This window comes from Petaurus breviceps, unplaced genomic scaffold (assembly GCF_028583685.1).
Source record: "Petaurus breviceps papuanus isolate PSGF00001 unplaced genomic scaffold, PetGlider_PUasm1.0 138, whole genome shotgun sequence".
NCBI classification, from domain to species: domain Eukaryota; kingdom Metazoa; phylum Chordata; class Mammalia; order Diprotodontia; family Petauridae; genus Petaurus; species Petaurus breviceps.
In genome coordinates, this window is record NW_027185694.1 from 29649807 (window position 1) to 29675332 (window position 25526).

The 25526-nt window shown below is 37.4% G+C and overlaps 1 protein-coding gene across 1 annotated transcript in view; it reads right to left on the minus strand.

The window, feature by feature from the left end:
• ABCA3 (ATP binding cassette subfamily A member 3) overlaps window positions 1–25526 on the minus strand; it is a 119261-nt gene that overhangs the window by 55928 nt on the left and 37807 nt on the right. Inside the window, exons 2-9 of the mRNA XM_069063198.1 lie at window positions 25406–25486; window positions 24934–25198; window positions 22920–23047; window positions 21903–22068; window positions 20076–20335; window positions 10063–10179; window positions 6964–7084; window positions 486–659 (exon numbers count right to left, since the gene is read on the minus strand). Coding sequence (XP_068919299.1) covers window positions 486–659; window positions 6964–7084; window positions 10063–10179; window positions 20076–20335; window positions 21903–22068; window positions 22920–23047; window positions 24934–25198; window positions 25406–25459 — 1285 coding nt within the window. The 5' untranslated portion in view covers window positions 25460–25486. The remainder of the gene's footprint in view (window positions 1–485; window positions 660–6963; window positions 7085–10062; window positions 10180–20075; window positions 20336–21902; window positions 22069–22919; window positions 23048–24933; window positions 25199–25405; window positions 25487–25526) is intronic.

Below are 25526 nucleotides of genomic sequence, written 5' to 3' on the forward strand. Positions count from 1 at the left end.
TGGGTGCAGAGAAACATAGATTATGTCTAGATTAAGAACCAGAAGTGATCTTAGAAGCCATCTAATCCAAACTTCTCATTTTATAGACAGGGAAACTGAGGCCAACGAGAGTTAAATGATTGGCCCATGATCACAAAGAAAAAATTGTTAGAGGTAAGATTTAAACCTAGATCCTATGACTCCAGAGGTCTTTCTATGGTGCCACCTCCTTTTAGGAGTTTCCCCCTTGAAATGCATTTGTTGGACAATAATGGGAGAGCAGGAGGTTTGAAGACCATTCAAATGGCACTTCTAAGGGGAACTTTTTCCATCATGCTGATGTGAAGTCACTAACACGTTATCAAATATGTTCATCCTAAGAAGCTGAAAATGAAATGTAGCTGAATGAGGTTAACTCATACTGGAAACCATGCTGTTAATATCTACCACTGGTCTAAGCAGTACCTAAAGTAGCAAAAGTAACAATCACAAAAGAGAATACTCACCTTTTGCTTCAAACTTGCCTATGAGCTGGGCCCCCAATGCCATTGCAACATTTGAGAAGAGACAGGAAGATAACTTTTGGTTGAGGGTCATCCAGTTGTATCGAGGACCAATGAAGAAGTAAGGAATATATGTAAAGAAATAGAGGAAACCTCCTATGGCAGCTGCCAAATTGGCTGCAAATGAGGAAAGAATGAGAAAGATTAAGCAATATTCCAAGAATAGAAACATAAACATTTCATAATTACCAGAGCCCTATACGTCTTTCAAGGTTTTTTAGAAGAAATTCAATCTTTCACCTAAGAAGCAAAGGGAAGCTTTTTGGGGATGTTAGTCTCCTATAACACAATAATCAAGGAAATTTATAGCCCATTAAAAGAGAACAAAACACTTCTGTTTAAGAAAATTGTCTCATGTTCTCCCTGATTAAATTAAATACACTATGCAATCACATATTATTTACATACCAGAAAATCATATTGGCAAACTCCCATCTTACCCTGGACAATACTTGGAAATCCTATCATAGTCCCTTTATTGCATATTCCTCAGGAAATCTCTCCTCTCAGTCTTTAATTACTTTCCTCCTCTCTTCCCTTGCCTCAGCCTCACTACATCCTACTTCACAAAAAAAAGATCAAGGTCACCCTCTATGAACTCTCGTATTCCACAAGCTTTGCTTCTGTAGGGATGTTTTCTTCCTTCTTTCCTCTCTAAAGTAGGGAACATGCTATAAAGAGACTAAGCCAATACAATCTTTCATTCTGCTGCCAAATTTCTTGAATGAGTACTCTAGACTGATGTCTTCATTTTTTGACCATGCCCTTCTTAATAAATTCCCTACAAATGGACTTCTGTCCCTTCAACTCTACAGAATAGCTGTCTTCAAGAAATTGAAAGGCACCCTGAAAGACAAGCTAGACGTATTTCACCTGTATCTCACCAAAGGGAGATTTAGGAAAATGGGTGAAAACTGAAAGGAAATACATTTAGGCTCATTTTAAGGAAATACTTCCTAAAATTAGAACTATCCCAAAATGAAAAGGGCTGCCTTAGAATAGCAATATTAACATTTTTTAGGTGGAGAGCTTTATCTACATTTACAGAAAATACAATTCTTCTAGAATTGTATGCCCTTGGTGGGTAGGAAGCTTTTAAGAATGAAGTTCTGAAGAAACAAAGAAAAAACTATTCTAATGAGAAGGAAAAAGAAGAGTTATCTTAAGGTACCTCTGTAGATGGTAAACTCACCAACCAAATTTTTAAGTCACATACAGTAGAACAGATCAGATATACAATATACAGAAACAAACAAACATAGTGTTAAAAACAAAACAAAGAATGAAACGATGAGGCTAAGGCCTCATTATTTGACAGAAATTGCTGAAAAAACTGGACAACAGTCTAGTAGGAATTAGGATTAGAACATGATCACTCACCATATACTATAATAAAAGAACAAGAAGGAAATACTTTTTGGGTAGGAGAAAAGACGTAGGATAGAGAGGTTCACAGAAGTCAAAATGTACAATTTTATGACATAAAATTGAAAAGTTATTACACATATAAAAATCAATGCAATTAAAATGAGAAAGGAAACAGCTGGGAAAAATCTTTGTAGAGAGTTCTTCTAATAAAGGTCTGATATCTGAGACACATAGAAAATTGATTTAAATATATGAGAATGATAGCCACTGCCATTAGATAAATGGTCAGAGGATAAGAAGAGTTAGTTCTCAAAGGAAGAAATCCAAGCTATCAAAAGACATATGAGAAAAATGCTCCAAATCACTAATAATTTTTGAGAAATGCAAATTAAAACATTCCGAGGTTTCACCTCACACCTATCAGATTGGAAAAGATAACAAAAACAGAAAATGACAATTTTTAGAGTGGTCGTGGGGAGATAAGATAGCCTGGTGCACTGTTGGTGAAGCTATAGGCCAGTCATGCTGGAAAGCAATCTAGAACAGTGCCTCCAGAATCATTTAACTCTGTATATCCACTGCCTTAGAGATACTACTATAAGGGCTACAGTCCAAAGATATCTATGAAAGAGGGAAAAGATGCCCATGTACAAAAATACTGATAGTAGCTTTTTTTGTTTTAGCAAAGAAGTAGAAACAAAGTTTGGGGGGGATGTCTATTACTTAAACAATAGATGAACAAATTAGGGTTTGTGAATGTAATGGAATACAATAGTATTATAAAAAATGAGGGACAGTTTCAGAGAAAACTGGAAAGATCTATACTGAATAGATGCTCACAGAAGTGAGCAGAATCAGGAGAACAATTCATACAGTAATAAAAATACTATAAAAGACAATGTAAATATCACTTGTTTTTACTTAGAATTAAATATTTCATTAAAAACTGAATACTGGATATCAATATAAGTAATTCACTTTTCATAGTGACTCTATATTGCTTTAATTTCAGTACATAAGATGTCAACACTTTTTCATGTCAATCCCTTCTCAGGGTTCTCAGTCACTTTGAAAAACTTAAGAACTTACATCAGTGTAATGACCAATGACAGCCCTAGACATCTAAAGATGAAGTATTCAGCCCATCTCCTGATACAGGCACTCGATTCAAGGTGTAGGATAAAACAGACAAATTTGGACATGGCAAATGTGTGGATTTATTCTGTTTAACTATGCTTACTGATTACAAGGATTGTGGTATGTTGTTTTTCTTTTAATTGAGAAGGAGAAGGGAATTAACACAGTGTTGCCAAAAAATAAACAAGAGAAAGAAAAGAGGATCATTAAAAGCATTTTTCAAGATTCGTAGAAAAGTAAGAACTAAGTTTAGAAGGAAACACAAACAGGACAACTTTGAAAGAAACATTCTGAATATACATTTTAAAACTGTAACAGAGATTTGTGGTTTCACATAGAACATTATTTTTCTGTTCTACTTTGTACACAGAAATGTTCTTTTTAGGTGTTCGTTACATTCAGAATTTTTTAAACTGTAAAAAAAAAATTGTAGAGTTGATAGAAACAAAGGCTGGTAAGAGGATTAACACAAAATCATAGCTTGGTCCAGTAAGACTGTTAGGATACTAAAGCTCCAAATGATGTAAATTTCCAAGAAAAGATAATGACAATAGAAAGGGATTTTAAAAACTATGTTAGGGGAAAAAAGGAGGGTCAAAAGAAGTGCAAAACTAATTGCTCAAGTTGAATTGGATAAGAGAAGACAAACAAGGCCAAAGTTCGATTCAGATTCTTTGCTTTTTTCTCCACCAAATAGAATAAACTTTGGACTGGAAAAGACAGAACAAATGTGGCTGACAGGGAGTTCTACACAGACTAAGTGAGGAGGCAGTAAGAAAACATGCAGCTATTCTTGGTGAGTTCGAGTCACCAGGTCCAGATGAACTACAGAACCACTATCAACGATCCATGACCTACTATGGACCTGCGGACTACAAAACGAAAGAGTGTCATCTATGCCCCAAAGCAGGAAAGTAGAAAGTGTCTGCAATCTGCGAACTGGATTTAGATTCATGACAAAATTATAGAACATGCAATTATAGGGATGGATAATGGATATCTAGAGAAGAAACACAGTGACCACAAATACCCAGAGTAGCTTTATCAAGAACAAGTCATACCCAAGAACATCAACTACTTAGAGAAGGACTCTCTGTTCAGGGACAGAGTCCTGCTGAAAAAAACTGAAAGCAGATGAGTAAAAAAATGAGATTAGATCAGCATCTTATACCATGTACAATAGTAATTTCCAAATGGATACTTGACTTAGATAACAGGTTACATAATTTTAAAATAGAAGGAAGTTACCATTGACAATTATAATTACAGAAAATTCTTACAAGGAACAAAGGAAGAGTTTTTAAGAGATCATTTTGATTATAGAGGTTGCAAACCTTTTCAACATAACAAAATCAACACAGTTTATATAAGAAGGAAAACTGCCAAGTGAAAAAAATATCTCTTTAAAGGTCTGATATCCAAGATATGTAGGGAATTATCATAAATATATAAGATAAAGAGTCATTCTCAATAGATACAAGGTCAAGTGATATGAACAATTCACAAAAGAATAGAAAACTATTAACAGCCATGTGAATAACTGCTCTGGATCCCTTACAATAAGAGAAATGGAAATACAAATAAATCAGAGGTTTCATCTCATACCCAAAAAACTGGTAAAGATGAAAACTGACAAAAATAGTCAGTGCTGGAGCAGTTGCAATATTATAGGCTGTGAATTGGTCCAACTATTCTGGAAAGCAATTGGAAACTATGAAAAAGGCGGCTAAAATGTTCCCACTCTTTGATCCAGAGATCCCTATGCTAGGTATCCCAATCAGGTTAAAGAAAGAAAGGTTCCATATACAGCAAAATATTCACAGTAGCACTTTTTGTTGTAATGAAGAACTGGAAACAAAGTAGGTACCCATCAACTGGGGAATGGCTAAACAAATTGTTCTACTTAAATGTAATGGAATATTATTGTACCCTAAGAAACAATAATACATATGAAGAATTCAGAAAAAACTTGGGAAGATTTAAATGACTAATGCAACATGAAGTGAGCCAAACCAGGAAAACAATATACATAATGACTTATAAATGTAAACAGAATATTAAAACAGTGCTGAATATTGTGTAAAATCATAATGGCTAAGCTTGGTCCTTAAGAGAAGAGTTGAGAAAATTTGCCTCCCTCTTCCTTTCACTGGAGAAGTAGGGAACTATGGATATGGAATTTTTCCATGGGATATTCAACTCAGGTGATGTTGGTTTTGCTAAACTGTTTTTTCTTCTGCTTTCTTAACCTTTATTACAAGGAAGACTCACTGTGTGGGGAAAGTGGGAAGGATTACATCTGAGGGAAGAATATATAAAAACAAAAGATGACAATTTTTAAAAAAGCACAGCTATGCCAGCTTGACCTCATTTCCCTTCACGGTGCTATTATTAGACTAATAGATTAAGGAAGCATTGTAAATAATGTTTTTCCTAAATTTTAAACTAAGCATTTGATAAAGTCTATCAAGTGATTCCTATGGACAAGATGGAAAGATGTTGGCTAGACGATTACAAGAATAAAGTGCATTTGGAACTGGATGAATAGCCCAATATAAAGCTATTCATTAACGGTTTGATGTTGACTTGGAAACAAGTCTCTAGTGGATTGCCCCCAGGGATTTCGTGCTCAGTCCTGTGCTGTTTCTTTTTTTTTCTTTTTCTTTGTGAGGCAACTGGGGTTAAGTGACTTGCCCAGGGTCACACAGCTAGTAAATATCAAGTGTCTGAGGCAGGGTTTGAACTCAGGTCCCCCTGACTCCAAGACCAGTGCTCTACCCACTGTGCCACTGAGTTGCCCCTGTCCTGTGCTGTTTCAAAGGTTTATAAATAAATCAGATAAAGGCATAAATGAACTAGTGGATGACAAGAATCCACAAAGATCCTGACAGGCTAGAATGTTGGACAAGATCTAAAAAGATGAAGTTTAAATGAATGACAAAGATAAATGACTAGTCTTAAACATGGGTTTGAAAAAACCAATCTTATCCAGTATAAGATATGGCTTGAAAACAGTTTGTTTGAAAAATCTGGGGGAGGTTTAGTGCAAGGTTCCATATGTGTCAGAAGTGTGATATGGCAGCCAAGGATAGGCTGCACTAAGAATAAGGAAGTGATAGTCACACTGAACTCTGTTTTGGTTAATTAATCAATCAATAAGCATTTATTAAGCACTTATTATAGACCAGTCACTGAGCTGGCAATAGAAATAAGAAAGAATGAAACAATCCTACTCTCAAGGAGTTTACATTCTATCACACTCTGAATGTTGCCTTTTAGAAAGGACACTGGTAAGCTGGAGAGTAGGCCAAAAATGGCAAATACAGTGGCAGCTACCTGAATTTACACCGTAAGAATTGGCCCAAAGAACTATGGATAAGAAGAGAAGCTATAGTGGGGCATGACATCTGTCATGCTGAAAGGGGATTAACTGCAAAAGACAAAACCAGGTAGAAGTTGAAGAGACCCATATCTAAGCTTGTCTTAAGCAGATAATATCCTATCACTGGGCTCCACTCCACGGGAGGTCTTCAAGCAAAGTTTAAATCACCACTTGTTGGGCATGTTGAAGAGGTGATTCTTTGTCAGATATGAGGCACTGAACTCTGCAATTCTGTAATTCTGGAAATAAATTACCTTTTAGTTCCCTTTCAGTTTTAAATATATTATCTTATGATCAAGGGAATACAATTATTTTTCTCCAATTTCTGAGATGAGTTGATAACCACTCATAACCATATAAGAATGAAATTTTGGCTCTGAGAGAACTGAATGATCCTCAACAATCTCAGCTTCTTGTACATGAAAACTGCAAATCATAGAGATACTGTAGAGAAGGGAGCCCTTACAAACTCATTCCCACTATATCTCTGGGAAATACAGAATTTCATGGATTAGGGCCCCTAGACTTACTCACCTTTATTGAAGAAGGTGCTGACCATAAAACTGAAGGAGATGGAAGAAATGGCAAAACACATCAAAAAGACAAACACCAAAGATGGATCACTGTTGGTGATCACTGCAATGTCCTCTTCCACCTAGAAAACATTTGTTGAACCTGTTTAGTTGTATGGGCAGAAGTGAGCCAATTTTATGTAATCAAAATTGTCTGTTTTCCCTTTAATGATCACCTCTATCTCTTATTTAGTTAGTTCTCTCCCTAGCCATAGGTGTAAAGGTACCCCCCCCCTTTATTCTCCTGTATTTTTTTTGTGCTATGATATTTTATATTTAGGCCATGTATCCAATTGGAGCTCATTGTGACAGAGTATAAAATGATGGTTGTTGGTGTGAATGTAATTCCTACTAAATTGCTTTCTAGTTTTCCTAGAAGTTTTTGTCAAGTAAGGAGGTCCTGGACTTATCCTAAGATATAGTTTAACTCAATACTATACTAATATGTTAGATCGTTTTGGGGTCTTTTCTGTATTTTTTTAAGCAATTGGGGTTAAGTTACTTGCTCAAGGTTACATGGCCAGTTATTTCTGGGTGTGGTGCTAAGTATCAGAGCCTGGATTCAATCCCAGGTCATCCCGACTCTGCAGCTGGTGCTCTTACTCACTGCGCCACCTGGCCACCCCAAACAATTAATTCCTTTTTTTTTGCCTTTTGGAGGGCAATTGGGGTTAAATAACTTGCCCAAGGTTACATGGCTAGTTTTTTTTTGTGTTAAGTGTCTGAGGCCAGAACCGAACTCAGGTCCTCCTGACTCTGGGTCTGGGGCTTTATTCACTGTACCACCTAGCTACCCCTTTTCTGTATTTTTTTAAACCAGTATTAGTTTTGATGATTTCTGCTTTTATAGTGCAGTTTGAGGTATGGTATTGCTAGCCCTCCTTTCATTTCTACTTTCTTTCTATCACTTCACCACATTTTTTTCCCTTTAGATGAATTTTGTTATTTCTTTGTCTCATTCAATAAAGTAGAACTTGGTAGCTTGACTGGCAAGGCAATAATCTCTCTCTCTCTCTCTCTCCATATATATATATATATATATATATGGAGAGAGAGAGAGAATATGTATATATATATATATATATATATATAATCTATAAATTAATTGGGGTAGTATTACCATTTTTGTTATCTTGCTATGGTCCAATCATGGACAATGAATATCTTTCCAATAGTCTAAATCTATAGTTTATATTAAAGTTTACATATATGTGTGTATATATATGTTTATATATGTCTATAGTTTATCCCTATATACAGAGTATTTTATAGCTATATTTATCATCTTGGTATTATAGATTCTAGATATTTTATGTATTCTGCAGTTATTCTGAATGTAAGCTCTTTTTCTATCACCTACTAGGTTTTGGTAACAATATGTAAAAATATTGAAGATGTTATGAGTTTATTTTATATTCTGCTACTTTAATTAATTACTAATTCTTTCAAAGAACTTTTTTGGTTCTGTACTAAAATCCCAGTCAAATAAGTGATGAAAAGAGGAGAGGGGATAGAAAGCATAACATGTTATTTAACAGCAGTGCAGCTATTGCAACTAATTTCTACTGCAGTAATTGTTTCCCAAGAGACATAGCAAATAATGGAATAAATGTTATCCAACATCTACTATGTCCCAGGCACTGTGCTAGGTCTTGAGGATACAAAAACAAAAATGAGGCAGTTTCTGACCTTGAGAAGCTTACAATCTACAAAAGGGGAGAAACATTCACAGATAAATACAGGATATATGCAAAAAATATATACAGGTGATGGGGGTGGAGAGATGGAAAGGATAAATCAACTGGGAAAATTATGAAAGGCCTCTTGAAGAGGTAGTATTGGAGTTAAGCTTAAGTTGTTCCAAGAGGAAGGTGGAAGTACAGAAAGTACTCTAGGTATAGAGGACAACCCCTATGCCTACAAGGCATAGGTAAGGCACTGAGGAGGTAGAATGTCCTTAGTGGAAAGAACAAGTAGTCTTATTTGGTGGAAGCATAGCATGCAGGAGGGAGAACAATGCATAATTTGATAAGGAAGACAGGCTAGTGCTAAGTATGAAGGGCTTTCAATGCCAAATCTTTTATTTTATCTTAAAAGCAATGGGGAACCACTAAAACTTCTTGGAAAGAGGTCAGACCATACGGTCAGATCTGAGCATCAGTGATATCAATTTAACCGCTGTGTGTGGGAAATGGATTAGAGAGGGACAGAATAGATGAAGGAAGACTAATTAAAGAGGCTATTGCTTGAAGACAATGGTTCAGGAGAGCTCTCATGGTATTCTACAAAAAGAGACTAGCTATTAAAAAGAATCTCCTTAAAAAGAAAAAGGAAAGGGGCGGCCAGGTGGCTCAGCGAGTAAGAGCACCGGCTCCAGTGTTGGGATGACCTGGATCAAATCCGGGCTTGGATACTCAGCACCACGCCCAGAAATAACTGGCCGTGTAACCTTGAGCAAGTTACTTAACCCCTATTGCTTTAATAAAAAAAAAATAAAGAAAAAGGAAAATTAAGATCAAAAGATTTTGAACATGTCATGGGAAAATATATGAATAGGAATTTATTAAAACTCTATTATAGGGGTGGCTAGGTGGCGCAGTGAGTAGAGCACCAGCCCTGGAGTCAGGAGGACCTGAGTTCAAATCCGACCTCAGACACTTAACACACACACAAAACTAGCTGTGTGATGTTGGGCAAGTCACTAAACCCCAATTGCCCTCCAACAAGCAAAAAAAAAAACCCCAAAACAACTCTATTATATTTTTAAAGGGGCTATTGCAATAATCCAGGCAAGAAATGATGAGGGTCTGTATTAGGATAGTTCTAGCCTTAGCACAGAAAAGAGGACAGATGCAAAAGATATTGAGCAGGTAGAATTAAAAAAGACATGGCAACTAATTTGATGTTTGGGATGAGTAAGAGTGAGGAGTCAAGGATGACTCCTGGGAAAGTTATTACTTTTATATTTTCAATCAGCTATCACCTTCATCACCATGGAGCCCAAGGGAAGTTTCCCTCTCAGTAAGCAGACTCAAAAAGTTAGAGAAAACCAAATACTTGCCTTGACACAGAAAAGCACAGTCATAAAAAAGACAGTAAAAAGTAGGAGCAGGAAGAATGTGAGGAACCAGGCACTCCAGTGAAGCCAGTTGCTGAGTCCCATGATGCGCATGTACTCCTGTGAAGGATGAAGAAGAAACCAAATGTTACAAGATTCAACATTTTATCTGCTATTGGATTAATAGGGAAAGCTATTCCCTAAATCCTAGGAAAACTAAGATGAAGGTCTCTTTGATGCTCCTTTATATTTAAAATCTAGGATTGGTAATTTTATCTTAATGCTTATATATTAAGTATGTCTGCAATTAGGAGAGAAGAAAAATGAACACCATCAGTGTCTATATGAATTTGGAAGAACACAGGTAGGTTCACCTCTTAAAAGTAATTCAGTTTTAAAATAGGGAAAAAACCCTCCAGAATCAAGAACATCATGTAATGATGTAGTACCCTTTGCTGCTCAAAGATTTTAGCATATGCTTTCTTACTTTGCCCTACAAAAACAGACAGGGATCACCTCCATTTAATAGATAGAAAAGAGGCACAAAGGATTGTGTGTATGTATGTACATGTGCACGTCATGAGCGTGTGTGTGTGTGTGTGTATGCTGGAAAATAACAGGTACGTCATGATGAAATGGTTGATGCACCAAAAAAATTCTGAGAGTGTGGAGGCTAGGTGGCGCAGTGAATAGAGCACCAGCTCTGGAGTTAGGAGGACCTGAGTTCAAATGTGACCTCAGACACTTAACACAAAAACTAGCTGTGTGACCTTGGGCAAGTCACTTAACCCCAATTGCCCCTCCTCCACGAAAAGCAAAAAAATTCTGAGAACTCTACCAGGCCATGTTATGAAATTTGAATTTCCCCAAATTAGCATCCTCTTACTATTTTATGCATAGAAAGGAAATGCCTGGGATTTCCACTATTTCTCAAACTGTCCAGCAGTAAAGGAACAGCAAGAATTAGAAGGTAGCTTAGGGGCCACATACTTTATCCTTCTACTCAGTGTAGGAAGCCTCTCTGTTATATCACAGGCAAGGGATTAGTCAGCCTCGGTCTGAACATTTCCAATGACAGTAGCCACATCACCTCATGAAGCACCCCTGCATTTCTGGACAACTCTAACTAGGTTTCATTCAGTTCAATATTAAGTACCTCCTCTGTACATAGTAAATATAAATGGCACTTACTGCATATAAAGTGTACCTCAAATGTTTAATGTCTAACATCAGGAATGAAGACAGATACACTGAAATATGAATTATAACATGCTGGATGCATAGAAGAGGCACAAAGTGCTAAGACAGATTCTTAGAAAGTTCTCCCTACAGCTCCACCCACTGCTCCTAGTTCTGCCCTTTGAAGCTACATAAAACAAATCTAATATATATTTCACAAAACTGACTTGCAATAACTTAAATATCTGACACCCTATCTAGTATGTCCTCTTTAAATCTTTCAAGCTAAACATCTGCAGTTTATTCTGAAAATTTTTTACTTTTTAAATTAAATGTAATGATTTTTTTTTTAAAGCAATCGGGGTTAAGTAACTCGCGCAAGTTACACGGCCAGCTATTTCTGGGTGTGGTGCTAAGTATCTGAGCCCGGATTTGATCCGCAGGTCATCCTGACTCTGGGGCCAGTGATCTTACTCACTGAGCCACCTGGCCACCCCTAAGCAATTGGGATTAAGTACCTTGCTCAAGGTTACATGGCCAGGTGTTTCTGGGTGGGTGCTAAGTGTCTGAGCCTGGATTCAATCCCAGGTCATCCCGACTCTGGGGCCGGTGCTCTTACTTGTAATGATTTTTAATTAACAAAAATATATTTTCTCTATCTCTCCTCTCTCCTCACCCCAACGGAAAAAAACCCCAAAAACCTTATAACAAATTTGCAGAGTCAAGCTAAATGAATTCTCACATAGCCATATCCAAAAAATATGTCTCATTCTGCATTCTGAAACTATTACCTCCCTTTTAGGAGGTGAGTATCATTCTTTATCATCAATCCTTTGGGATCATGACTTTGATTATTGCAATAATCAGAGGTCTTAAGTCTTTCAAAGTTGTTTAACTTTACTATGATGTTACTATATAAACTGTTCTGGTTCTGCACACTTTACTTTGCATCAGCTCATACAAATCTTCTCAGGTTTCTCTAAAACTTTCTCTTTAATCCTTTTTATAGCTCCATAGTATTCCACTACATTCACATACCATTATTTATTTAGTCATTCCCCAACTAATGAGCATTCCCTTGGTTTCTAGTTTTTTTCCACCATGAAAAGAGATGCATAAATATTTTTGTACATGAGTCCTTTTCCTCTTTATATAATTTCTTTGGGGATCTATCAGCAGCTACTTTGACAGAACAGCATGGCAGTCTGCAAACCTTTATCATCTTGGTCTGTCCTCTGTGAATGTACTTCTTGTTTATTAATGTCCCTACAAAAATGGTACCTAGAAGTGATCACAATATTTCATATGTAGTTTGATAGAGAGAATATCTTTTAATTGATTAATCATAAAAGCATTTTTTAAAGTCCTTACTATTTGCAAGACACTGTTTTAGGCACATGGCTAAAAGACAGAAGCAAAAGTCCCTCCTCTCAAGGAATTTATATTATAACAGAGGGAACAACACATATCTACACAAGTATATCAAAATATACAAAGCAGACAAAAACAAGATGATTTCAACTGCACAGAGGATACTAACGTGGAATAAGGCTGGGAAGGGAGAATGGGACCAGGCTGAAAAGGCTTTAAATGCCAAACAGAGGAGTTTATAGAGTAATCAGGAGCCACTAGTGTTTACTGAGTAGGGGATGAGAAAGTCAGAACTTTGCTTTAGGGAAAAAAACCCCAACTCTACAAAGGAGAATTATTGCTTTTGACTATATGTTTTTAAAAATTAATGTAGACATTACAATTTTATTAATGTAAAATAAAATCATAATAGCTTTTGAGCCAGTCACATCACAGTTCCTTATATTGAGCTTCTGGAAGATTTATATAGTCATGGAAACAGGGACAAAACCTGTGATTTCATTGGCACAGGGAAATTCCCTAGAAAGAAAATTCCTACTAGTAATGCAGGTCACCACCTTCTCTGAAACTTATAGTCTTAGAGGGTGATCCAGAACACAGTGGTTAATAATTTGCTCAGGGTCATACAGCCAGTATGTGTTCCCTATATATCCAAGATATCAGACACTTATCAGAGATATTTGATACAACTGGTGGTGCTGTAGGTAGAGTTCGGGGCCTGGAGTAAGGAAGACATGAGTTCAAATTCAGATTCAGATAGTTACTAGCTATGTGACTCTGGGTCAGTCACTTTAACCTCTGCCTCAGTTTCCTCAATTGTAAAATGGGGATGATAATAACAACTACCTCACAGGGTTGCTGTAAGGATCAAATGAGATAACTTTAAAGTACTTAGCACAGTGCCTGTCAGAGAGTTGGTGCTTAATACTTTTTTGTTCCCTTCTCTTGACCTTATCATTGATACAAAGACTACTTCCCTTATCCACTTTTTTGTTCTTGTTTATGCAACAACTTTTCAACTTCATTTCATCAAAATTATCTGCTTTGCCTTCTGTTACTGACTCTATCCTTGTTTGGTTAGTTTTTTCCTCTAGCTACACCTATGAAAGGAAGCTGATCTGTTACCTTCCTCATTTTAAGATGTGACCTTTAATATTCAGTTTATGTATCCATTTTAAGCTTTTCATGTTATATGCTTTAAGCTGTTGGTCCAAAACTAATTGCTTTCAAACTACTTTCCAGTTTTTTCAGCAATTTTTTGTCAGATACAGAGTTCTTCCACAGGCAATTTATATTCTTGGGTTTACTGAACACTGAGTTACTAAATTCAATCACTTCTGATTCTTCCTGATTTAGTTTGGGCATGACCAGATTTCAAAAGAACTGCAAACTACTACCATATGAAAGTATGCTCCAAATCATTAATAGAGAAGTGAAAATTAAAATAACCCTGAGGTTTTTGCCTCATGTCTTACAAATTGGCAAAGATTAAAAAAAATTTAAACAATCAATATTTGAAGGGTTGCAGGAAGTCAGACAACTAACACAGTCTTGATAACACTATAAATTGTTTTAACTGTTCTGGTTTCAATTTTGTAATTACACAAGAAAACAGCTAAACTATTCACATCCTGTGGCACAGTGGTCCCATAAGTGGGCGGATACCTCAAGAAGGTGAAAGACAGGAACAAAGATCCAGTATATGCCAAAATATTCCCAACAGCCCTTTTTGTGATAGTACAAATCTAGAAGGGGAAGGACTGTCTTTCTTCCTGCTTGCATTTGTATTCTTGGCACTGAGCACCATGCCTGGGATGTCGTAAGTGTCTAATACATGCCCGCTGATTTGACTTCACTTGGTCGCCCATCCACTAGGGAATGGTTGAACTACCTATGATATATTGAATGTAATGGAATATTGTTGTGTAGAAATGACAAATAGGAAGAATTCAGAGAAACCTGGGGAAAATGTATAAAATGATACACAGCAAAATGAGCAAAACCAAAATCTGAAATACATACACAATGACTAAGACAAAGTGAAAGAAGAAATAAACAAAAAGATGCCAAACTCTGAGTAAGTGAAATACTAATAAAGATCCAGAAGAAGAGATTATAATAAGCAAGGCCACCACTACCCTCTCTCTTAGCAGAGAGGTGGGAGACAGACAACCAGTGGAGAAGGTTGTATACACCGTCAGATGCAGTACCATATTGGATGCTTTGGTAGGCTGTTTTTCTTTGTTAAAAGGTTAAGTCCAATTTGGAGGGGAGGGACATATTTTCAGAAATGATTGTGACATGAAAATACAGAACACCCATAAAACTTTAAAAATTAATTTAAGTATAAAACCTGTATGAGGTTATTGTAAAAACTAAAAGATAGATGAAGTAACAAAGATAAACTACACTGTAATGGAAAGAATATAAAATCAGAATGTTGAGGTATGAGTTTGGATTCCTCTTCTCTCTGTGACTTTGAAGTCAGGAGAGACTTAGAGGACTCAGACATTTACTAGCTGTGTGACAACAGACAAATTATTTAACCTCAGAACTGTGCTTAGTGGGCAAGGAAATGATGATGATCCAACTAAGAAAAATCAAACAGATAGAATGATGACCAAAAGATAGTATAGAATCACAATCACAGTAAAGGAAGGACTCATTCAGTTCCACTTTACTTGAACAAGAATCTCCTGTCCTTTAGAATATAACAGATAAGTGGTCATCCAGCCTTGACTTAGGGACCTCTAGGGAGGGGGAACCCACAACCTCTGGAGGAAGCCCATTTCACTAGGGTAGGGTTATAACTCAGGCCTGCACAACATACAGCCTACCAAATGATTTTGGGTGGCCTGCAAAAAATGTAGAGGATGTCAAACAAGCCTGCAACATACTATCTGTGGGGCTGCATGTTATGCAGGCCTGCTCTAACTGTTACGGTATTTTGTCTACATCAAACCTAAATCCACCTTTCTTCAACTTGTTCTCACTATTCCTACTTCTACCTACAGGGAACAAGAACAGGTGTAATCCCCTCCATAGGCTTGTCCTTCAAATCCCCCCCCCCCCAGTTCTCTCCTCTCCAGGCTAAATAATTTCCAGCTCCTCCAATTAATCCTCATATGGCACAGTTTCTAGGTCCCTCACTACCATGCTTATACCCTTCTGAATGAATTTATTCTTGTCTATGTCCTTCCTGGAAAATGGTGCCCAAAACTGAACACAGTACTTAAGATGTGATGTAACCGAGGCAGAAAGAGTATAGCAGGACTCTCACCTCTCTTGTTATGGACACTCTCTCTCTTAAAGCTGGGCAAGTCAGTATTAGCTTTCTTGGCTGCCATTTCATTCTCTAGAATCATAATGAATTTGCAGGTCACTAAAGCACCCAGATCTTTTTTTTTTTCACAAGAAAGGCTATGAAGGCCATGTGTCCCCTCTCTTGTACTTAAGTTGATTTTTTTGAACCCAAGTATTAGAACTTTACATTTATTCCTATTATCATAGATGGCTTCATGGAAGATCCAAGAATAATAGTTTTAGAGCTGGAAGGGGCCTCAGTGGTTTAGTGAGAAGTGGCATCTGAGTTGTGTCTAAAGGGACAGAGGTGCCAAATTTAGACAGAAACGGATTCCCAGGTGTTACATCACAAATTAACATTATCTGTGATGTACTGTATTTTTATTTATTTTACTAAACATTTCCCAGTCACATTTTACTTTGGTTGCCTGCTGGCCAGAAATTTGACACCTTTGGTATAAATACAGGATAAATGTAAAGTATAAATAAAGAAGGATGAGAACAAGGAATGGAAAACAGTTCAGTTTGGCTAAAACACAAAATATGTTGAGGACAATAGAATGAGATCAGACTAGATCAGCATGTTAGGGGATCTTGAAGGAATGCCAACATTAGGAGTTTAAATTCTCTTCATTAGGCAATGGAGAGCCACTAAGGGTTTTTAGAAGAGAAATGTAATAATAGTGGTACCTTAGGAAGATTCCTTGGGCAGTAATATAGGAGATGGATAATTGTAGCCAAAGAAGGTTGTTATAAGGGTCTAGTCAGGAAGAGATGGAGGCCTAAAATAAGGTCATTGAAAAAATAATAGCTAGCATTTATACTGTACTTCAAGGTTTGCAAAACACTTTACAAATATGATCTCATTTGATCATCGCAATGGCTGTGGGAGGTAGGTGTTAGCTTCTCTATTTTACAGTTGAGGAAATCTAGACAGGCTGGGTTTTTTCTGGGGGGTCGGTGGGAGGGGGTTGGTGGTGGTGGTTAGCAAGTCTCTCAGACAGAATTTGAACTCTGGTGTTCTTGACTTTAGGTCCAGCACTCTATCCCTGTACTAACTACACAGCAACCTCCAAAGTGGGAGGGAAGAGAAAGGGCCAGATACTAGACAAACTGTTGAAGGTAACTGGATGGACATGTGAGGCAAAGCATGGGTAAGAATCAAAGATAATTCCAAAGTTCAAGCCTGGATGCTTTGGGGGATAGTAGTGCTACTAATATAGATGAAGACTTTATTCTTCCATTATTCATTTGCAGCTACTGTTCAAGTACACATATTTACTGAGTAATTTAATGAGTTGCCTGTGTGGGCCAAAGGTGTCAAACACGTGGCCTGTGAATCTCCAACCCAGATTAAATATAATTGGGAAATATGTAACAAAAAATACATTAGAACATAGTTAATGTTAAAGTGTAGTTTTCCAAGTCTGGTTTTTATTTGATACCACTGGTCTGGGCAAGACAATTGTTTCATCTATTCTGTGCTTCTCCTGTGGATGGCTAGACCAGTTTCTTTTGCTATTATAAGCCCTATTAAATTTTATCTTTTTATTTTGACCTGGTTCAACATATTGAGTTATTTAAGATTTGTCTAATGTATTAGTTATTTCTCAGAGTTTTGTGTCCTATGCAAATTTGATAAGCAGGATTTCAGTGATCTTCACCCAAGTTAAAAAGACAAAGGCCATCCATCCTGATGACAAGAGATTCACATTCATGACCCTTCAAAATGCCACTAAAAACCTCTTTCTTATGAACAGGCAGTTTTCAAATGAAGAAATTAAAGATATTTATAGTCATATGAAAAATGTTCTAAATCACTATTAATTAGAGAAATGCAAATCAAAACAACTCTGAGGTTATACCTATGAGATTGGCTAACATGACAAAACAGAAAAATGATAAATGCTGGAGAAGACATGGGAAAATTGGAACACCAATTCATTGTTGGGGGTGTTGTAAACTGATCCAACCATTCTGAAGAGCAATTTGGAACTATGCCCAAAGGGTTATAATACTGTGCACACTCAGCACAGTAATACCACAGCAATACCACTTCTAGGTCTGTATCCCAAAGATATTGTAAAAATGGGAAAAGGATCCACAGGTACAAAAATATTTATAGCAGCTCTTTTTGTGCTGGCCAAGAACTGGAAATTGAGGGGATGCTCATCAACTGGAGAGTAGCTGAACAGGCCATGGTATATGAATGTAATGGAATACTATTGTGCTATAAGAAATGATGAGCAGGTAGACTTTAGAAAAACCTAGAAATATTTATATGAACTGAAGCTGAGTGAAATGAGCAGAACCAGGGGACCATTGTGTACAGTAACAACCACAGTGTGTGATGACTGACTTTGATAGACTTAGCTCTACTCAGCAATGCAAGGATCTAAGACAACTTCAAAAGACTCACAATGGAAAATGCCATCCACATCCTGAGAAATAACTCTGGAGTCTAAATGCAGATGTAAGCATACTATTTGCTCTCCTTTTCTTTTGTTGTTTTGTTTCTTCTTTCTCATGGTTCCTCCCATTAGTTCTAATTCTTCTTTACATCACAACTAATGTGAAAATATGTTTAATATGAATGTATAAGTAGAGCCTATATCAGACTGCAAGTCATCTTGGGGAAGGGGGTGGAGAGGGAAGGCAAGAAAATTTAAAACTCAAAATCTTATGTTAAAACTAAAAATTAATTAATTAAATATTATTTTTTAAGGAAAAAACCCACCTCCTTCTGCTTAACAAACCAATTCATTCATTACTACTCTTTGGAAAAGAATTATGAATTCATATAATTTTTTTCATCAAGTTCACCTTCCTTCATTTTTCCATGAAAGACTTGGTCAAATGTGTTATTGAAATTAAGTTATGTGAAATCAAGGTCTACAATACCACTTTGTTCTACCTAGTTATATATAGCAGACACTGAATACACAATGCTCATAGCCATATCCTTCTCCAGAAATGCCAAGGGGGTAATGTAAACAGAAGGATGTGCAGCCAGAAGATACAACTCGTTAGAGACTGACCACGCTGGGACCTACATTAAAGAGTATGAGAATCTCCGTCTCAGCCTATCCTCTTTGGTCATCTAAATTAATGTATTCACGGCATTACACATTTGGAGCCTTCTCAAATGTAGTGTTAAATGTTTTGAGGGACTTTCCTCATTCAACTTTCTAAAACTTTTCACTCAAATCACTTAAAATGCTCCTGTAATCCCTTCAAGGTCTATGCCCATTTAAAATATTCAAAATAATGTACCACCAGCTTTGAAAATAATTTTTAAAAATCCCAAAAGTGTTTTTGAGCAATAGCATTATTATTAGATTAAGTATATAAGAGGAAAAACATTCCTTTGAATACATAAAACTCATCTGTTGGTTAGAAAATCAATCACATTACCTCAGTTATACCTCATCTACTACCTTAAAAATATATCTATATCTATATATCTATCTATATCTATGTAACCACAGGCAGATTGATGGCACAGTAGATACAGAGGCCAGGACTAGAGTCAGGAAGACTCATCTTCAAATCTGGCCTCAGACACTTAATAGCTGTGTGATCCTTGGCAAGTCACTTAACCCCTGTTTCCCTCAGTTTACTCTTCTGTAAAATGAACTAGAGAAGGACATGGTGAATCACTCCAGTATCTTTACTAAGAAAATCCCAAATGGGGTCACAAAAAGTTGGACACAACTGATACAACTGCACAACAAAATGAAACCACACATCTATATATGATAGAAACCACCTTACTGTTCAGTTATACACTAACGTTATTCTGCTATGGGCATTTCATGTACTTACAACATGATCTCTAACAACACCTGAAGAACAGAGATTATGTCCATTAGTGCAGAGCATTTTGCACAGTGCTGTGTATAAGTATCAGCATTTTATATATGTTTTCTGATTTTCTGATCAAGGCTAAGATTTGGGATAAATCAACAAGCTGCAACTATATATTTAGTGAACAATCAGTCTGGCTGCTATGCAATCTCTGCCCAAATAAGACGGTTAGCAAACTTCATCACGACTCCAGCAGCTCTAAAGCAGCAGTTCCAAGACAACATTTATTTACGGAGATTAAACTGCTAGGATCGACTTGTTAGGTAGTTTAAAAACTGGAGCATAAATGTGGTTACCTTCAGTTTTCTTTCCTTTTCTTGTACAATGGCGCGAGTGATGGTGAGTGTGGAATAAGTAAAGCTCAGCATGAGCAGTAAGGGAAGCTGGTACTGGATGGCAACCAGAAAAGAGTCTGAGATGAATGGCGGGTATGGGAACCTCTTTGCAATGATGGTGACCTTCTCAAACAGTCTGGTGGTGGCGGCACTTGCATGGTATTGCATGATGGCTTTATCCACAGCATGCTGAACAGCCAGGAATCCTTCTTGGATGTATCCTAAGAAAGAAAGGAAAGGACCCCAAGCCCAGTAAGTAGAAAATTGGAGGTGCCAGGCAGCTGGCTCTCAGAATGCTGCCCACCGCACAAGTGGAGGTATAGAGGGCATCCCCACGGTTCTTATGCTGAGGGATAGAGGGAGACGGTCACCTTTCTGGCCCCACTATTGTTGGAGACCTCTTTTGCCTTAGTGACCCTATAAAACAAATGTACACACAGAGAGTGGCACAGGAGCAAGCAGTAATATTTTCATCTATACTTCTCTCCTTTATGTGAATAGCATTTGATATTAACAGAACAAATATAACAGGACACAGTCTAAAAATAGGGTAGGTAAGATTTTACCATAAAAAATGAAGGTGATGGTTCGATTCAACTTAAGAAGCATTGATTAAGAGCTTACCATGTAGAGGGTACCAGAAGAGATATTGGGGATGCAAAGACAAATGAACAACATTGCCTGCCCCCAAGGAGTATACATACTACTATGGTGGTATAACAGATAAATAAATATGATATAATTCAAGGAGGGAGAGAGTACTAACCTAGGGGATCCTAACAACTAGATATGAGAGAAATACAAAATTTAGATGACCTAATTCCTGCTCTTGTGCAGCTTACAGTCCCGAGTGGGAATATACCACGCCTGTACAAGGTGGCACATAAGAGGTACCTTGACAGAAAGTGAAAATTCTAGTGCCAGAGATAAGGAAGGAATATAGTCCAAGCATGGTGGCCAGCCTATGCAAAAGTGTGAAGGGAAGAGATGGAAGGCTAAGCTTGGGGAATGGCAAGTAGGCAAAAGCGCATAAAGGAGGACAATATGAAATAAGTCTGGAAAGGTGGGCTGCAGCTGGCTACAAAGGGCTCTAAATGCCATGGCGGAGTGTTTATATTTTTTCCTTAGAATAGGGAGCTTCTTAAACAAGATCAGATGGGTGCTTTTGGCAAATGTGTGGAAGGTATACTGGAGAGTTTGGAAGTTGTAAGACCAATGAGGAGGTTAGTACAATAATATAGAGAGAGTTGAGACAAGAGCCTGACCTAAGGTGGTGGCTGGATGAGGGGAGAGAAGGAACTGAACTGAGAGATGTTGTAGAAATAGACCAGAAAACAAGGGACAATCAATTGGATAGGGGCTAGAGAGGAGGTGAGAAGGTTAAGGAAAGTGGGCAAAAAGAAAACCAAAATAAAGTCTCTAAAATTCAAGATGAAGTAGACAGCTAATTTGTTCTCTTGTAACATTGTGGCATTTTAATATGTGCCTATATGTGTACACATCATCTTCCCTCATAAGATAGGATCTCTTTGTTTAATTCCTAGTTTAATTTATTTTATACTTTTAGTGTGCGTGGTATATTCCTAATCGGGACTGTAAGCTGCACAAGAGCAGGAATTAGGTCATCTAAATTTTGTATTTCTCTCATATCTAGTACTACGTCCCCTGCATTGGTTTCTTAATAAATATTTATTGCACTGAACTGACTTAGGCAGCTGAAGAAACTCTGCTATTTAAAAACAAATAAACAGTAACAAAAAACCCCCATGCATATAGAATTCTCCTCACCAGGTTCTCCTCCATCAGGAAATGAGGGTTCCCTGGGTCCTGGATTCGGGAAAAGTGGAAAGAGAGAGGTAGTGTGCCATCCTTCAATCTCTTTTGGAAAAAAGAGATTCATCCCAGCCCACATATCATTCTTCCGAAAATAACTGAAGCGCAGGTGGTACTTAACCTATGAATGGCAAATAAGAAACAAACTGTGTTCCATGGGAATAAACATTTTTCATCTGAAACCTGAGAACAAATACTTTTTTAGGCAAAAAGATGCTTTGATGATATGATTATGGGACAGATGGCCACATATGGTAAATGTTCAAGTGAGTAAAAACTGAGTCAGAGAATGACAGCAATCTTGCCCTGAACCAAGTAGCAAATCCCATCATAGTGACACAGACATTAGGCTACCTAAGCCAGTCTTTCCATTGGTCAGCAATTCAAATGGTACCTTCTAAAATCAGTGAATAACTGAGCCATCATGAATCATAACTTAAATGGAATAAATTGATGGTCATGTTGACTCCCAACTCCAGAATAGGGGTCTTACAAGTCTCATCAGGTCAGCCACACAAAAATATTCTCATTCTCTTCTAAAAAATACTGCATTCAATATGTTGAGAAATTGCACCTAACTTCATGCTGAAATGCTAGCTAACTATTCTGCTCTAGAATGAATACATGCCATCCTGTACCAGAGCAGAGGCTGAGGAACCAACTTCCCCTGTAGTGAACTTACAGAGCTAGAAAGGGCACTGAGAGATCTTAAGGCTTAGTCCCATAGCTTTGGACAAGAAGTGAGTTAAATCATTCTGTATTGACAGCTGTTTATTCATAAGAACTTTATGAAAATCAAGGATGTTAGATAAAAAAGACCTTTGGAAGCAAGACAAAGATCCATCTGACTGAACTAAACAAAGGTAGAGAGATGAATGATCATTTGGAGCCTCTGTGGCTAAAGGCTTTGTTAAAATCACTGAAAGCAACTGCAATCATAAAAATAACTTTAATAAATAAATGCTTCCTCACCTCAAGTGGCAGGGGCTCCTTGTAGTGATTAAAGCTGTGCTCAAATACAATGCCAGCAAGCACATTGTAAGAGTGATTATTAAACTTAATGTAATCTTCAAAATCCTTTTCTGAGGGAAGGCCCCGAACTGCAGAGAAAACAAAGCCCAACGGTGAGTATTCTTCAGAAGATAATAATGTCCAATCACCCAAGGAGAAGGGGGAATGTTGGCCTATTTCATCCATAGTCAAGGTGGGCCAAACTTGTAAAGCTCCCTATGTTCCCATAAAAAAGCCTCCCTTATGGGGCGTCCAGGTGGCTCAGCGAGTAAGAGCACTGGCCCCAGTGTCAGGGCGACCTGGGATCGTCCAGGGCTCTGATACTTAGCACCACACCCAGAAATAACTGGCTGTGTAACCTTGAGCAAGTTACTTAACCCCAATTACTTAAAAAAAAAAAGCCTCCCTTGGACACAAGTCCCCTTTTCTCCTCAAGGGAAGATAAAATATCATAGTGGCTGGGAAATCAATCCAACTTTTGATCATAAACTGTCACATATTTATCTTGTCTCTTGCACAACCAAATATACTTCCTTGTACGTAGTAGGGTACTAAATATTTGTTGAATTAAACAGAATCAGGACTTGAATGTGTTACTTGGACTTTGCTCACTGAATCAAGAGCCATAAAGGACCTTCCATGTCCTCTTGTCCAATCCATACCTGAAACATGAATCACCTCTACAACATCCTTGACAAGTGATAACCCAGCTTCTGTAGAAGATCTCTAGTGACAGTCTGAAGACAGCTTCTGGACAGTATGAATTGTTAGGAACTTTCTTTTCATTCTGAACTGAAATTTGCCTCTCTGTAACTTCAACCCATAGACTGAGGTTGGGCTAAGCAAAACAAGGCTACCCCTTTTTACACATGCAATGGAATCTCTTTCAGTTCACATTTGAACAGAAGAGATCACTGTCAGATCAAGGATTTCCTTCAATCAAGAAGCAAAATCAAGATATCAGGCCCTGTGAACTACTGCTGCAATTTCCCATTGTGCATAGTATGAGTCTTATAAAATCCCAGAATTGGAACAGATATTAGGGGCCATCTAATTTGCCCTCTACCCCCATTATGAATCCTATCTGCAACATCCTCATTAAGTCGTTACCTAACCTCTGCCCGAAGGCCTCTAGTAAGAGGAATTTGCATTGGCTGTTAAGCTATTAGTGAAGAATACAGTTACTAAATATCACCAGTGGTCACTCCTTAAGCACATCAATCTTCTCCCACCTCCCTTATGTTTTCCCTTCACTCACAAAACCAAGTGTAATAGATTATGTTACTGGAATCATTTCACAAAGAGAGTTAGGGCATTTTCTGCTTTTGAAATACCAGGGGAAAGTACATACCAAACTTTTTCAAATGAGTAAGATTATACTGAAAGTAAGGACTTGAAGGCATTGGTGAAGGTCAAGACCATCCAAAGGTTCCTAATGTACCCAATTCTAGAGCAATGCACCAGAAGGTCCATTCCAAAGAAGTCCTTTGAACAAACTAGAAATAGAACCTTGGTTTTGCCAAGAAAAATGTCCTCTGTGTTTGCCCACTTATTATTTTATTATTATTACTCCTACTATTAAAAATCCTAGTCAACAAATATTTATTGATCACCCTTTATGTGCAAATAATAATTGTTTGATTTTCTGTAGTTTTATACTCTTCAGAAGACCTTTCATAAACATAATCTCATTTGATCCTTCTGTAAGATTGAAAGACAAGCTATGAATGATTCCTTCCATTTAGCAGATGAGGAAATTGATGTTAAATGATTTGCCCAATGTCACACAGAAAGTTAGGGGCACAGCTACTATGTTATGATTTTTTTAATCCTAATTTTCCAAAAATGCAATGATATACAGAGATAGGCACTGCTAAAAGGGACAAGTATAAAGAGCTACACCCGAAAGAGCTCTCTAATAAAATCATTTGGTATTAAGTTTACAGAAAACTCCTATCTCCCCACACCATCTAACCTTTCAAATCGATGACTAAAGTCTTTTTCACCATCTCAGTGATCCTCTTCACAGCCTCATTGTTGGAAGGAACATAAACCAGCTCCCACGTATCTTCTGGGGGAGGAAAGTTGAAAAACAAGGGCAGGTCACTGATGGACTGGCCAGGGTATATGGTAGCATTGGGAATGTTTTCTGAGTGAATATTCTGGCGAAGCCAAATTAGGATCCCAGAAAATAGCAATGGCAGGAGAATTTCCAAGACTGTTACTACAATCTTCCGCTTCTAAAAGAGAAATGAAATTCTGTATTAATCCAAAACTGAGCACATGTACAGAGCATCCCCCTGAGAATAACTTTCTCTTCATGCCCTGGGGCTTCCAGAGGTTACCTTGACTAAAGAGATACAATCAAAACTGAATGAAAGGGAACTGGCATTATTTTTTCCCCTTGTGCTATATACTGTACCCCATTTCTTCCCACATGTATCTACCTTTAAGGTGTAATTCTTCCAGAGAAGAAGTGTAAACTGCCTGAACACAGCCATTCTTTTGTCCAAATGGGAAGTTCAACTCTAGACAGGGACAGGAAGAAAGAGAAAGTGCATTTGTAAT